The sequence below is a fragment of the Danio aesculapii genome, chromosome 19 (assembly GCF_903798145.1).
Source record: "Danio aesculapii chromosome 19, fDanAes4.1, whole genome shotgun sequence".
NCBI classification, from domain to species: Eukaryota; Metazoa; Chordata; class Actinopteri; order Cypriniformes; family Danionidae; genus Danio; species Danio aesculapii.
This window is the reverse complement of record NC_079453.1, coordinates 37,759,446-37,775,470: the sequence shown is the minus strand read 5'-3', so window position 1 is coordinate 37,775,470 and position 16,025 is coordinate 37,759,446. Positions and strand designations below refer to the sequence as shown.

The 16,025-nt window shown below is 32.9% G+C and overlaps 1 protein-coding gene across 1 annotated transcript in view; it reads left to right on the top strand.

Annotated features, from left to right (window-relative positions):
* The window catches only part of csmd2 (CUB and Sushi multiple domains 2), a 543,350-nt gene that overhangs the window by 341,636 nt on the left and 185,689 nt on the right, over positions 1–16,025 (top strand). The window contains exon 27 of the mRNA XM_056479194.1: positions 9,278–9,480. Coding sequence (XP_056335169.1) covers positions 9,278–9,480 — 203 coding nt within the window. The remainder of the gene's footprint in view (positions 1–9,277; positions 9,481–16,025) is intronic.

The window sequence follows — 16,025 nt, the reverse complement described above, 5'->3', positions numbered from 1 at the left end:
GATCTATACTTCTTGGTTGTTAGAATGAGTGTGTGTTTATGGAAGCGTATATACATTCAATAATTCATGTTAAAATGCAATATATTAGATACTTGTATTTGTACTGAGATTATTTAAATCTACATGTGTGGGTACCAAACAAATACAATGTTATTGTATGTTAGACGGGTGGAACTAAACCCAAAACAATATATGTATAGACCATTTATATATATTTATTTTACTGAATTAGTATTGGTTATTAAATGATTATTAATGTATAATATTAGTTAATGATTGGTTAATGGTTAATAATTGGTTTAGCAGGTTAAATATTGGTTAATGATTATTAACCAGGTAAATCTTTTAATCTACAGCGGGGAAAAAAATAAGTATTGAGACATATTTCTAAAGGTGCCGTTGACTTGAAAATGTCCCCAGATGTTAGTAACAATCAAATAAATTCATATATGCAAAGAAAACAAATCTAATTAGTTTACAAAATAAGTTTTGTGTAATAAAATAAAATGACACAAAGAAACAAAGTATTGAACACATGAAGAAAGGAGGTGTAGAAAGGCAATGAAAACCTAGACAGCAGCTGAAATCTTTCAGTAGTTCTTCAGCAACCCTCTGCCCTTTGTCGTTGTGAATTAATATTAGCTGCTTCAGTCAAACATCTACATCATCAGGATGATGGAGATGATACCAGGGTGGACATTTTAGCAAGATTATGATCCAAAACACAGCCAATGAAACTCTCAAATGCTTTCAGAGAAAGAAAACCAAGCTGTAGAATGGCCAGCCAATTACCTGACCTAAATCCAATAGAACATACGAAATAAAGATCAGAATTGATAGACAAGACCCACAGAACCATCAAGATTTTACACTGTGTTAAAGTCTGTGAAAAACTCAAACTACTTTCAAAGGAAGAATGTATATAGTAAATCTTCCACTTTGTGTTTTGTTGCTATCTATAAGAAATCAAAGTGTCATCTTCCAATATCAGAATCTGTTAAAAACAATGCAAATGTGCTTTGTTCTTTGGTGGTTATTTTGTGTTGTTTTTTATTTATTTATTTTTGTTGTTGTTTTGGTTTTGTTTGCTTTGTTTTTTTGTTGTTGTTGTTTTTTTGTTTTTTTTTTGTTTTGTATTGTTACACTGTGATTAGCTTCCCTTTATTTGCTACTTGGTGGTTATGAGATAATTAATATTCATAATAACGGGCATATGCACTAAATCTACGCATATTACACAATTTGAACGAATTAAGTTAACATAATTTGTCAAAAATAACCCACCAAACCAGCTAGTGATTTGACTCTGTTAGCTGCTAATGCTGTTTTGCTGTTGTTGTTTTTGTTGTTGTTGTTGCTGCTGCCGCTGTTGTTGTTGTTAAACCTGTTTCAATTTTAAAACCTGTCAATATGATAGAAGAAAGAGGAAACAGTTTATTTACGATAGGTTTATATGATCATATATTATAGTATAATATCAAAGATCTCGGCAAAATTGGAAATTCTATTAGCACTGTACAGATATTATTATATTACAAATAAAAAAAGCTACAGTACATTAGCTAACAGTGTTAAACAATTTAGCCATGTCAGGCTAATAAACAGTTTCCAAGTTTAAAATTGCCATACAGTAAAGCTACCATTAACAGTCAAAACATTGCATCACTTTCTTTATTTGAATAAATCTTACTTCGATTTGTTTGACGGAATGGGCAATACCACATTAGTGTTGTTTGCATGAGAGGAACATATCATTGTTTCCATAATGATTGGCAAATATTATTGCTTTTTGTCAATTAGTGCAAAACAACTACCAAAGCAACCAGCTATGTAAGCATATTGGGTGAATATATGCCAAATGAAACAATTGTGCCGTGAGTAGTGTCGTGGCTAGTTCCTATAACCGAGTTGCTATATCCACTCACTGCAAAGACCCCAATTGTGCATCTGCTGAATCCTTCTGCTTTTGTCATCAGACATTCATGATTCTGAAAATGGATGAGTTCCTTTCTCTTTGTCTTTGTAAATGGGGAAGTCACTCTTTATTTTATACTCCGCTATAAATAACTGTTGATCTTTTTCGTTTCACACTCAGACTGTGTGCAGGGTGAATTACCTGTTCTGAAGTTCAAACTGTTTGCTATTTATTGTGTTTATGTGTGTCTTTCATACTGAATAGATGGATTTGTCGAATTCTAAAACCCACACAACAATAAATTGAAACTGGGATTTAAAAATACTTCCCACTCACGCCTTTATGGGTGGAAGAAACACGCACACATAGAGATGTAGAAACCAGGGGAAGCTCTGCTAATTCACTTACATGAATTACAGTAAGCCAAAGCGTTTTGCTGCTGATATGTCTTCGCTGTCATGGCAACAATTCAGTGGAAATACTACACATCTTTGGCCTACAAGATTTGATTGAATTTGCTATTTTCATCCCAACAGCAGTCATTTGTTAAGGCATGACAACGCAGGAGAATAGGGTTAAAAAAATACTAATTGCTCTCACTGTGATTCCCAAGCTCATTTTTTGTATTAAATTCCTTAGAAAATGCTGTTTAAATATGCTAAATATGTACTCATATGTATACAGTTTTAGCATAAATATGTGAACTTTGAATGAAGTCATGTTAAATTCATCATTCATTCATTAATTTTTATTCGGCTTAGTCCCTTAATTATCAGGTGTCGCCACAGTGGATTTAACTGCCAATATTTAATCTTTAATTTTATTTATCTATTTATTTATTTATTTATTTGTATTTATTTTTTAAATTAATATCAAATGTTTCCAGGGGATTTTTCAGAGTTCTCTTTTTATTACTGCATAATTCCAAAAATGCTGTGAATAGTCCGAAATGAAAATCAATTGCACAATTGTTTGTAGATTTAAATGTATGTGTATATAATCACAACATAAACTCATTCTGAAAACAAAGCCTTTATACATTTCTGGAGATCGCTAATTATGTAGCCAGAAGTATGTATGGCTGCATTTCATCTTTAAAACGAACGATACAGTGCGGTATGACACCGTTCCTTTTCACGCTTACGAACTGATTGCTTACCTCTGTACAGACTGCTTTCCCACTGTTACGTTTGCCCAGTTAGCTCGGCATGTACATCGGCAGTCTTGAGACGCAAAGAGGAGTTGACCACGAGGATGGAGTTCGAATCCGAAAACAGTTAAAATAAAAACAACGTTCAAAAAATAAAATAAAGTAGTAAATAACATGGTGAGAATGTGGAAAATCTGAAAAGGTGGTACAAATCAGGTGAGAGCTTTACTTTTTCTGCATTGCTTTTTAAAACTGTCGGTTGGGTTTAGGGAAATAGGTGGGCGCTGGTCAATCGGTGCTTTTGAAAACAGTATTGGTTGGGTTTAGGGAAGGAGGAGGGTGTCATTCATTCAGTCTATCAGTCAGTCGACAGCGGCCTCTGGTGGATTTATGTGAAAATAGCAGGTGTGAATGGCACTCGAGAGAGAAATTTTAGATAAAAAAATTGACACATTGGCCTCTGGTGGATTCACAAAAACAAAAGCTGCCAAAAAAATGTACCTCCTGGGGCGTAAGAAACTGTAAGAAACACGCAGCATACAGATATGAATAAAACGTTTAGTTTGGTGTATATAAGAGCTACTGAAGTGGATATCCAGTTGAAGTCAAGATTATTTGCTCTCCTGTGATTTTTTATTGGAGAAAGTCTTATTTTTTTTTATTTAAAGCAGTTTTTATTTTTTATACCATTTTAACATCAATATTATTAGCCCCCTCAAGCAATTTTTTTTCTAATTGTCTACAGAACAAACCATTGTTATACAATGATTTGACTAATTAGTTAAGCCTTTAAATGTCGCTTTAAGCTGAATACTAGTATCTTGAAAAATATCCAATAAAATATTATGTGCAGCATCATGGCAAAGGTAAAATTAATCAGTTATTAGAAATGAGTTATTAAAACTATTATGTTTAGAAATGTGACAGCAATTGGGGGAAAACAATTTACAGTGGGGCAGATAATTCAGGAGGGCTGATAATTCTGACTTACACTGTATTTATGCATTTAATAACTTTATTTGCAAAATTGTGTTCAGCTCTCTAATTCAGATGGATGTAGCAGGGTTCATGGGATGTATGTTTGTTTTCTTGAATTAAATGCATAACTTGGCTTTTGAGACATCAATAGTTTTTTGTTTTATATATATATATATATATATATATATATATATATATATATATATATATATATATATATATATATATATATATATAGAGTGCTGCTGAAGTCAGCCATGTGTTAAAGACTTGTGAACCGTGATGTATGAGCTCAGCTTTTACACATGACCTCTCCTTTTTCTTGCTCACTTAGCATAGAACTGCAGTCATTCATGCAATAGCCACAAATAGTATATGTACATATTTTTAGAGAAAATCAGAAAAATACCATTTTTTTTTTTTTTGATTTAGTGTTAATGAAGCATAGTCTGTGTTAATGAGCTTTTGTGTTTGTGTATGTGTGACAAAGTTCCCCACCGCCTCCTTGGGCAGGATTTTTACTTCAGTTTCTTAAAAGCAGGCTCCTGACATCATTTACATAATTTCCCTTCACTTTGTGAACTGTTGAAAACAAATTGTTGAATTGTTGAAAACAAGTTGTTCCAGTCTGGAAGATATCGGTTTATGTGAGGTTATTTCAGAGTTGTTTTAAATGCCTGTATTCTTTTACAGAGAAATCTTTACAGTTAGTGTTGGTTTGTTTTACTTGACAGACTTAAGTTCATAATTTATTGTATGTTCAGTGTGTCTACGCAAAAAAGTTTGTTCTTTCATCTGTTCGTTTGTCCGTTCATCCATCCGTTCGTTCATCTGTTCGTTTGTCTGTTTATTAATCCGTTCGTTTGTCCGTTCATTCGTCCATTCGTTTGTCCTTTCGTTTGTCAGTTCATTCGTCTGTTCAGTTGTCTGTTTGTTTGTTCGTCTGTTCATTCGTTTGTTTGTTTGTTTGTTCATTCGTAACCTATTTTAGATTATTTTTGTTATTATTATAAATTTTATTTATTTATTTATTTATTTATTTATTTATTTATTTATTTATTTATTTATTTATTTATTTATTTATAATAATAATTATTATTATTATAATTATTATTATTATTATTACTACTACTACTACTATTATTATTATTATTATTATTATTATTATTATTAATCTTATTAATATTATTATTATTATTACAATTATTATTTACTTTTATTAATTTTTGAAAGCATGGAATAAATATTAATACAAAACATTTACACATTTACAAAACATGGTATATATAAAAAAAAAAAATCTCATTTATTTATTTGGCTGGTATGTAAAGTGTGTTAAAATCTGTTTAACCTCACTTCATGGGTCATCGCCATGCTTAAGGACATTTGCATTTATCAGGACAGGACAGAACAGAGCAGGTTCCCAGATTTATCTTCACAAAGATGTCTAGGAAATTATTTGGGACAAATGTTCTTCCATTTTTAAAGCTCAGTGTCAGGAAAGTGACCTACTTCCAAAACTTACTGGGTTTTAAGATAAAGGGCTTGATTTTTAAGTTGTTTTTTTTCTGTCCACTCCAAACACTTCATATCCTGAAATCTATCTATTGTTATTCACTGTTTTACAAACACAGTAATTCATTCTATACAGCTTTGTCATTTAAACTCCTTTTTTTAAGAATTGTTGCATATATATTGGGCGGCACAGTGGCTCAGTGGTTAGCACTGTCACCTCACAGCAAGTTCACCACCTCACTGGTTCGAGTCCCAGCTGGGCCAGTTGACATTTCTGTGAGAGGTTTTCCTGTGTTGGTATGGATTTCCTCCGGGTGCTCTGGTTTCCCCCACAGTCCAAAAACATATTCTATAGCTGAATTGGGTAAACAAAATTGGCCATGGTGTATGAGCTTGTGTGAATGAGTCTGTACGAGTGTTTCCCAGTGCTGAGTTGCAGCTGGAAGGGCATCCGCTGCATAAAACATATGCCAGAATAGTAGGCGGTTCATTGTGCTGTGACAAACTCTGAAATAGAGATTATGTCGAAGGAAAACGAATGAATAAATGCATATATATTTTTAATTTGTAATGATTAAATGATTCCCTGCCTATATTTTCATTACTCAGAAATTCTGAAGTTTTCAGTTAATATTTTAAGGTTAATTGTGTCCATAGTTGATTGTGTCCATATTGGTTCTTTTGTTGTTGTTGTTGTTGTTGTTGTTGTTGTTGTTGTTGTTCTGTTGTCATTAAATCGTGTTATTTGGATTTTTGCTTCTACATTGCTCTCCTTCATAAGAAACTAGACTAGGTTTCCTAATGTTCTCTTATAACCTGCAGTAATAATGTACAGGGCTGTAGAAGACAGTCTGTTAGAATGATCTGTAGAACACAAATTATTTGTAAAGTAATCTGCTTCTGGTATTTATGGGCTGCAGATGTAACATAAGGATGCTGACAATGGAGGTGCGGATCCACTTGCAGTTCTTTTATAATGAGAGTAGTTAGACAAACAATGGTAAAAACAGGAGCAAAACAGAAACATAAAGGTAATCCAAAATAAGTGGTCAGAAAACACGCAAAAGGTCAGGCTGGGCGACAAAGAATCAAAACGGTAAACAAAGCAAGGATTGAAACACTGCAAGGCAAACCAAACGCTTTGTAAAGTTACACAGGGTACAACAAGACTCAGCAATGTGTGTTGCAAAGAGAGATGTCTTTATAGTCAAGTTAATGATACTGATCATCATCAGTGATCCGGAACAGGTGTGTGTGTGAACAGGTAAAATGGGATCTGTAGTTCTTTTAGTGGCAGATTTGTAGTTCTCCGGCAATCTGCATGAACTAGAACACTGGTGATTGTGACAGAAGAACAAAAGCACATCTCAGTTTATGATATCACTCTGAAAATCCTTATTTAACTTCTGCTCTTAAAGGTTAATGACTTAAATGTCTGCATGTACCAGCTTATAAGTAAAAAGGCAATTTTTTTTCTCTTGTTCATTACTCAAATTTTCGCAGATGTCAGTCTACTCATTTTCACCTTCTGACTTGTATTTTTTTCTTATATCTTTTCTCTCTCTGTCTCGCTTTCAGATCCTTCTGATATTAAACACAATCTAAGTGCTAATTTCCTGTCTGGCAACTCCAAATTGGCCATATCTCATGTAGAACAAATGATTGTTATATAACTATAAAAGCTGTGAAAACGTACAAATTAACACAGTGATTCCAATTACTTCCTTTTCCCATTGGTGTCATATACTTTAGAAATGATTGCTTCCTTTCTCTTTCTCCATCCCTTCCTACTATTATCTTTTTAAAAGGCACAGTTCACCCAAAAAATTAACAATCAGCCATCATTTACACACCTGGGAATTGTTTTAATGTCATGAGCCCTCGTTTCTTTATTGTACAACATAATGATGAATGTCCTGCTTGGGATTCTACATATAATACGAGTGAATAGCTACCAGCAAACATAAATAACTACAGACAAATAAAGATGCCAGTATATCAGAGAATTGTGCCACTAGATACAAGTGGTATATCAAGTGTTCTGGGGATTGGGGTTTGGGGTCTGGTTTAGTACAGCAGTTCTATGGTTTGAGGAATTCAGATAAATCAAAATACAATTGGTAATTTTAAGTTACTATGTTCATCTTTCAAGTGTACTGTCAAGGTTCCACTTATTAAAAAAATAACTACACTGCAAACATTTTGGGTATTTCTAGATGTTGTGTTTCATGTTTTATTCATTTTGATGGGTAAATATCAAGTTTAAAATCAAATCAATTTCATAAACATGCAGTGGTGCACAGCTACAAGCAATCAACATCAGAGTTTTCCCTAAATATAACATTCGATTTCAATTTCAGTTACTTTTTTTTTTACAAATCCTGTCAACTAGAACACTTTAAATAAATAGTATGCATTGTATAGGATTATTTTATTTTATTTTATTTTATTTTATTTTATTTTATTTTATTTTATTTTATTTTATTTTATTTTATTTTATTTTATTTTATTTTATTTTATTTTATTTTAATGTTATTAGTTTTTGTATTTTTAAATTATTTTAACATTTTATTTTAATGTTTTATTTTATTTACTTTTATTTTATTAAATAAATTTAAATATTAAATTTCAGTTTTTTTTCTTAAACAAATCCTAACAAATGCTCAGAAAACCTTTAATAAATTGTATGCATTTAATTTAATTTAATTTAATTTAATTTAATTTAATTTAATTTAATTTAATTTAATTTAATTTAATTTAATTTAATTTAATTTAATTTAATTTCATTTCATTTAATTTAATTTAATTTTAATCATGTTTTATATTATTTTATTTGAATTTTATTCATTTTTGTATTTTGAATTTTAATTTTGAATTTTATTTTATTTTAATGTTTTATTTAAATTTATTTTATTTACAGTTATTTTATCAAATAAAATTAAACATTACATTTCAATTAGTTTCTTAAGCAAATCCTAACAAAAATGCCCAGAAAACTTAATATCATAATAGTATGCATAGTATGGGATTATTTTATTAAATTTTATTAAAATATTCAAATTGTTATAATATTGTTGTTAATATTTTTGTATTTATTTAGATTGTGTGTATGTATACATATCTAATTAAAATAAATACAAAAATATGTCAGAATTATTAGCCCTCATTTGAATTTTTTTCTTTTTAAAATATTTAAAAAGCAGTTTTTATTTTTTTAAGGTCAAAACTATTAGCCCCTTTAAGCTTTTTTTTTTTTATTTCGATTGTCAGAACAAACCATCATTATACAATAACTTACCTAATTAGCCTAGTTAAGCCTTTAAATGTCACTTTAAGCTGTATAGAAGTGTCTTGAAAAATATCTAGTCAAATATTATTTACTGTCATCATAGCAAAGATAAAATAAATCAGTTATTAGAAATGAGTTATTAAAACTATTATGTTTAGAAATGTGTTGAAAAAAAATCTTCTCTCCGTTAAAAAAAATAAACAGGGGGGCTAATAATTCAGGAAGGCTAATAATTCTGACTTCAACTGTGTAAATATACTATTATTTTATGAGATTAAATGAAATGAACATGACCAAAAAAGAAAGGCTATGCAGCACTAGATTAACCCCTGGGTAACTAAACAATGACTTTTTTTGTGAACTGTCCCCTACGTTTCTACTCAGTAGCTACTCAGTATAACTACTGTTATATATGTCTGTTGCTCTGCAGGTTGCATTTCCTGGTCTTCCACACAGAAGAGGTCCATGATGTCCTGCGCATCTGGGATGGGCCTCAGGATGGAGGTGTGCTTTTGAGAGAGCTGAGTGGATCTACTCTTCCTCCAGACCTCCACAGCACCTTTAACTCTGTCAGTCTGCAGTTTACAACTGACTTCTTCACCAGCAAGCAGGGCTTTGCTCTGCAGTTCTCAGGTATGTGTTATACTTAAGCTTCATTGACTCTCCTAAACAGCAACACCAAGTAGTCTGGATAATTCTATTGATAAAATAATAATGCTTTTAGATGGGTGAATAGTTCATTGCCTGTATATCGAAATGCTTCTTGTGTTGTCTTTGCATTGAATCAGTTTCGATTCATCAAGAAGCTTTTTGAAGTGGTTCAAGGCTTGGACATCTTTGTTCTAATTATTATTATTATTATTATTATTATTATTATTATTATTATTATTATTATTATTATTATTATTATTATTATTATTATTATTATTATTATTTTCCCCAATGTCAATGTTAAATATGAATTTTGAAAAACATCTTGCATAACCAAGGTCTCTCAGAGGTGGCGTCAGAAAAAACAAAACATACTTTCATCCAAATTGCTAATTGTCCGTGAAAGCCAAAATATTTATAATGAACTTTTTTCAAAATAGACTAAATGAACTGGGACTCGTTTTATACACTCAAAACAATATTTGTTCTTCCTGTTTAAACTATTCATTTAAAATGAGCTGAAACAACACAATTGTTGAGATTGTTTTGCAACATGTTCAGTCCACTTCAATTAAGTTAACTTAATCGATTTGTGTTGGGACAACATGAATGAATTGTGTGGAACCCTACATTTTGTGTACTAGTATAATAAATGTGTTTAACTGCTAATGCTCACTTAATTATATAATTCAGTCAGAACAGTAGTGCCAAAAAGATATACAGATGACCGGTTTACCAAAATGTTATTAGTTTTAGAACAGTCCATTATTATTAAACATTAAACTATTATGTAATGGTCATTTTGATATATTAAAAGACTGTAAATAAATACTCATGTTTTACAATTTGAAATATTTGTATTTTCTTTCTTTGTGTTTTCCCACTAACACAAGGTTTTACTCAATTGTTTACTCAATAATTTAAGGTAAAATATTTAATATGATCACATGATCTATTTTATGTGATCCATGAAGGAGATATGTATTAACTAGTATTGACATGTAAATACATCATATAAATTAATACTCTTTGTTTAAAATATTGATGAATCCTATATTTGTTACACGTGTTTTACCTGCTTAATTACAAATAAGCATGCATAATTACATGTAACTACCCCTAAGCCTAACCTGCATTCTAACCCAACCCTACAGCAAGTACGTGTAATTAATTTATATGACTAAGTAGTTGAATGAATAATTACACTGTAATAAGGACACCTTAAAATAAAGCGTTATTATTTTTTTTTTCCATCCTGTGTGTTAAGTATTCCTCCTTATCCAGTGATAAAATGCCGTCCAGTTAGATTTAAGCTTCAGATCACATGTTCAGGGCTACTGCAGCAGCATTAAAGAGCGAGACTGGTGGTGTTATTGCACAGAAAGTTGTTTTGAAAACCAGTGTAGACGCTGCAGAAAAGGGTTCTGGGGGGAAAGAAAGGATGTCAAGTGTTTAGCTTTGGTGTCTGAGAACAAAGACACTTCTGATAAAAGTCACAGCGACTATGGAAAAAAAAAAAGAAGTTTCGTATCACAGAATCGCAGAGAAAATGTGACTCTGTGCCAAGCTTAATAGATTAATAAACATGATTTGTGTTTCTTGTGTAGTATCGTACTTTTTCTTCAATTACTGTTGTAAATTTTGCATTGCTTAAAGCCAAGTAGGAAAAAAACTGGGTTGGAATTTATTAGAAGATGGTGTATTTACAGTGTACTCTAACTATTCATCTAACAACTGAGTAATATTTATTAAATACATGTACTTACTGTATGATTGGGGTTAGAATAGGGTTTATGTTTAGGTTTAGGGTTAGTTACATGCAATAATGCATAATTCATTGTAATTGTAAGGGCATGGAACATGTGTAGCTACATCACCTTAGATTAAAGTGTTACCAAAAATAAGTCAAGATAGATTAAGGAGCAAAAAGAGAAGATCAGGATGAGACTCATGAACATGAATCTGCCATATGTGATAGGTTGTTTTGTATTTAGGGTGAGGCCATTCAAGGGCCTTAAAGTCTGTGTGAAATCAACATTTACACTGTTTAATTTGCTTTTATTTTTGAATTTTCAATCCACTGAAATAAATATAGATTTTTTTGGTAATCGACAATCAAAATCGGACTATTTGCTTTCGTGTTTGGAGTGGAGTTCTTCTCTGATGACGTCAGTTTTACAGCTTCAGTCACAATATTATTAACCACGCTCCTCTTACCGTTAGTTTGCTATGAGGGAATGATGTGCAAAAAGAAAGCCCCGCCCCCTACCCAATATTCCACTTAAGTTGGAGGTACATTAACATACTGAAATAAAAAGCCTCTGCAACTTCTTGTTCATTCAGACTTTAAAGCTTCACTATGTAATTTTTTTACCTTTAAATAATGTCTCTAATCGATTACAAGATGTAGAATATCTTTTTTTATCTTGTGCACTGAGTACAGACATAAGCACAGGATGATGATGTTAATGATGTGTGTGTGTTTCTTGAAATGTCTGGTCGTCTAGCATTACCAAGTTTTGTTGCCATAGTATTAGTGAACTTAGCAGCACAAACACACCTCTGGGGTTTAAAAACCTTCCTAAACATAAATGTCAACCAGAATAATTTATAATTTGTTTATTTAATAATTATGGCCCATATGATGATTTAAAGTGGCTCAATTAAGTCAATAGTGAAGTTAAATATGTTTACTTCGCGAATTTGCTCGTCAACTTGCACAATTCTTCCCCTATTTTGTACTCATGACTTTTTTGTAAATGAGACACTTTTGTCCAAAGCAACTTGCAATTGAGGAGGAATTTAGTACTTCAAAAAGAAGAGACATTACACACAAGAAGTGCTAGTTATACAAAGACAAAGGTCTGTGCTCAATAAATTTAGCGCAATTTAAAATTTTTTTTTGAGAAGGAAGTTTCTACAGGTGGTTTGTCAAGCCCACTCACTTCTTCCCTCATCTGGTTTTGTTTTACAAAGACGTCATAATTTTCAAGAAGTTGATTCATTTGATTCATTTGATTGAAGCATATTTCCAAACCACACAGATATTTGTACAGATTAGGGGTGTAACGGCTCACAACCCACAGTTCAGAACACATGTGACCTGCGGATTAATAACTTTCTTGAACTTGTAGGTTAATCCAATATTTATAACAAATTGCAGTGAGATCGTCTCCCGCGTCATTCAAATGTATGAAAGCATTTTGGCTTCCCTGTAAAATATAATGATGACAGAAAAAGTTGTGGTGGGACCTAAATGCTTTTGAAGGTTATCAATTAGTGTTTTCTGTCACTGTTTGTTTAGCCTGCATTCAGTGTAAAGATCCACAATTAAACAATATGGCCCAATCCCAATTCTACCCCTTAGCCCTTTCCCGTCTTAGGGATTCCCAATTCTCTTTAGCTTGAAGGCGTAGGGCTAAGGGGAAAGGGCTAGATAGCCCCTGGAAAAGAGATTTTTCAGGACCACACTCGAAACCAAGGGGTAAGAAAATTTCCCAGAATACACCAGCAACAACGGAAGGATAGCTGCACCTGGAAGTAAAGAGATCCACAAATTAGTATTTTTTGTCATTATTACAAATTATTACAACAAACAAGCATATATGCGTGTATAATCCCTAATAATAACTCCTGTATAGCAGTCCCACAACATTCTGACACTCAATGACACTTGAAAACCCTGTCAGAAAAGTCTAGTGGCTGGAAATGACCTTTTAACAGTGTCTGCTATAATGTTAATGCTGTTTTTTGTGTGTTTACATAGATGAATATGGCCACTGTGTAAATGCGCAGTATAGTTACTATCTTATTGCCACATTAGATCATTATGATGACATAATATATTCCTTCAGTGATTTCCTGAAAATAAGTACCATACAATAACACAACTGGAATAACTACAGCAGTCGCGATCATCTGATCTCATATGAAGCAGGGGATCGCGATGACATATGATGATGTGTGACGTGTGCCCATTTCTTAGGGGTCAATTTCGAAGCCCTTCCCCTTCACACTCAGTTTTAAGGGCCAAGGGGTAAGGGTACACAAATAGAATTGGGATTGGGCATAAAACATTGTAATCTCAATTCAAACCTGCGCAATGATAAATGATAATGAGTTGCATGTTTTTTAATCCTTCGAATCGCTGCATTCAAATCTGCGTTTGATCAAGAGAGATTGCATTTTTACACTTTTTCAGTTTGTGATAAAGAATTAAACAACACATAAGTTTTGGAAGAACAGTTTATAGTTAAGATATAAACACTGATGTTCATGGTAAAGATTAAGATCATTGTTTAATGGAACTTGATGCTGGTGAATGTTGTAGCAATTACATTGTTTAACCAATAGGTGGCGACAAACAGCCATTAGAATTATGTCACTGAATAGGTTTTCAAAAATGATCCACCTGAAATGATATGAATTTATGTGTGAATTGTTGAACCCTTAATTGAATAAATATGATCTGTTGTACAAGATGTTAGATTTCTATATTTATCATTATCAGCAATAGTAGCAAGGATCATTTTTAGTATTGAATATTTTTTTTTCAGCTAGTTCTTTCTTGATTTTTATTAAAATTACAGGTTCTAAGTTCTGTTTGCTAAAACCAATGGTTTTTGCAGTAATATTTTTGTGTAAAAAGAAAGCAATTGACATTTGTCTCCTCCTTTTTTTGCTGATCCGAAAAATGGTCCGATCCGTGGCTCAAAAACCAAGGTTTGATCCAAACTGTGAGATTTGTGCTGCCACTAGTTTGGATACATTTTGAGATTGTCCCACTCTAATTTCATTTTCTTTTTCGGCTTAGTCCCTTTATTAATCAGAGGTTCACCACAGTGGAATCAACTGCCAACTTATCCAGCATATGTTTTATGCAGCGGATGCCCTTCCAGACGCATCCCAACATTAGGAAACACCCATACACTCCAGCATTCACACACATACACTACGGCCAATTTAGCTTACCCAATTCACCTCTACCACATGTCTTTGGATTGTGGGGGAAACCAGAGCATCCAGAGGAAACCCACACGAATACAGGGAGAACATGCAAACTCCACACAGAAATGCCAACTAAACCAGCCGGGGGCTTCTTGCTGTGAGGCAATCGTGCTACCCACTGTGCCACCGCGATGCCTCCACTCTAATTTGTTTACCAAAAAGTTCATTTCACAACACCAATATTGGCAGTGTCTTGAAGACAAAGGGCTACAAACACTATTAAACTTTTGCAGATTGACCTAAATTCGTTGGCTTGTTGACGGGGCCTTAGAGAAGACAAACTCACCATTTTGGTTCAGTTAGCCAGTGTGTTACTTGTCCCACTGTTCCTCCATTGTAATTGAATGACTGTATAAAATGTGACAGTGAGGAGCTATTTTGAACGCTGGGCAACCCAAAAAAGGAATCAGTATCTCAGCAGACACTCTATGGCCCGTCAAGCTGCTGACGTTTTGAAATACTCGGGAATTCCATAGAAAATTGTACTGAATAGAACAAAATTATTCACCTTACAGAGTGTACTACTTTCATTGTGCATCTTGGTGTGTCCATCCAGCTGCATCCTTAAACTCTGGAGAAAAGTTTTAATAAAAAGCTAGCTTGTTGGAGACTCCAGATTGACAACTGTGAATCACCATATCTTAGAGCTTCTCCTACAGCACCACCCCGCAGCTCGGCCCATCAGCCACCTCTCCACTGACAATAAATCAAACTCGTAAAGCCCAGGTTTATGTACTTCAGTCTGCTGTCAGCCGGTAACCATGGGTAACCGTCTCCGCCCACCCTCCATCAGCCGTCACTCCAACCACAGTGTCCTGATTTCTTCATGATACCTCAAGAGACCCCAAAATTGCATTAAAGGATTTACATAAAAAGTCAAAAAGGAATAATATGACATTATACATCAGCGCCCTGTTATTTCGGTTCCAAAAACCGCACATTTTACTTTTAAAACAGCCAATCTGGGTTAAAGCATCTTTGAGAGGGTATGCACATGTCTAGATAAATAAATGAGTGTGTGTGTGTGGAAGCATGAGACTAGAGCTGTGTTTTGGGTGTTCAGAAGTACCTTTCTTAAGGTTTCTTTCTTTCTTTCTTTCTTTCTTTCTTTCCTTTGTTCCTTTCTTCCTTCCTTCCTTCCGTCCCTCCGTCTTTCTTTCTTTCTTTCTTTCTTTCTTTCTTTCTTTCTTTCTTTCTTTCTTTCTTTCTTTCTTTCTTTCTTTCTTTCTTTCTTTCTTTCTTTTCTTCCTTCCTTCCTTCCTTCCTTCTATCTTTCTTTCTTTCTCCCTCAATGGCGAGCCTGGTGCAAATTACCATTAACTAAAAGACTCGTGGATCTCGTCATGACTGTCCTTTCTGCTCACAGAGAGAAACATACGTTCATGCAATGTTCCAGACTTGAGCCTTTGTTTATTGTTTTAAAAAATGTTTTTGTGTCTTTTGGTGAAACATTTTGCACTAAAATTTTTATCTGTAGGTTCAAATTTGTTCATAGGAAACATTTTAAATGTCAACTTCTC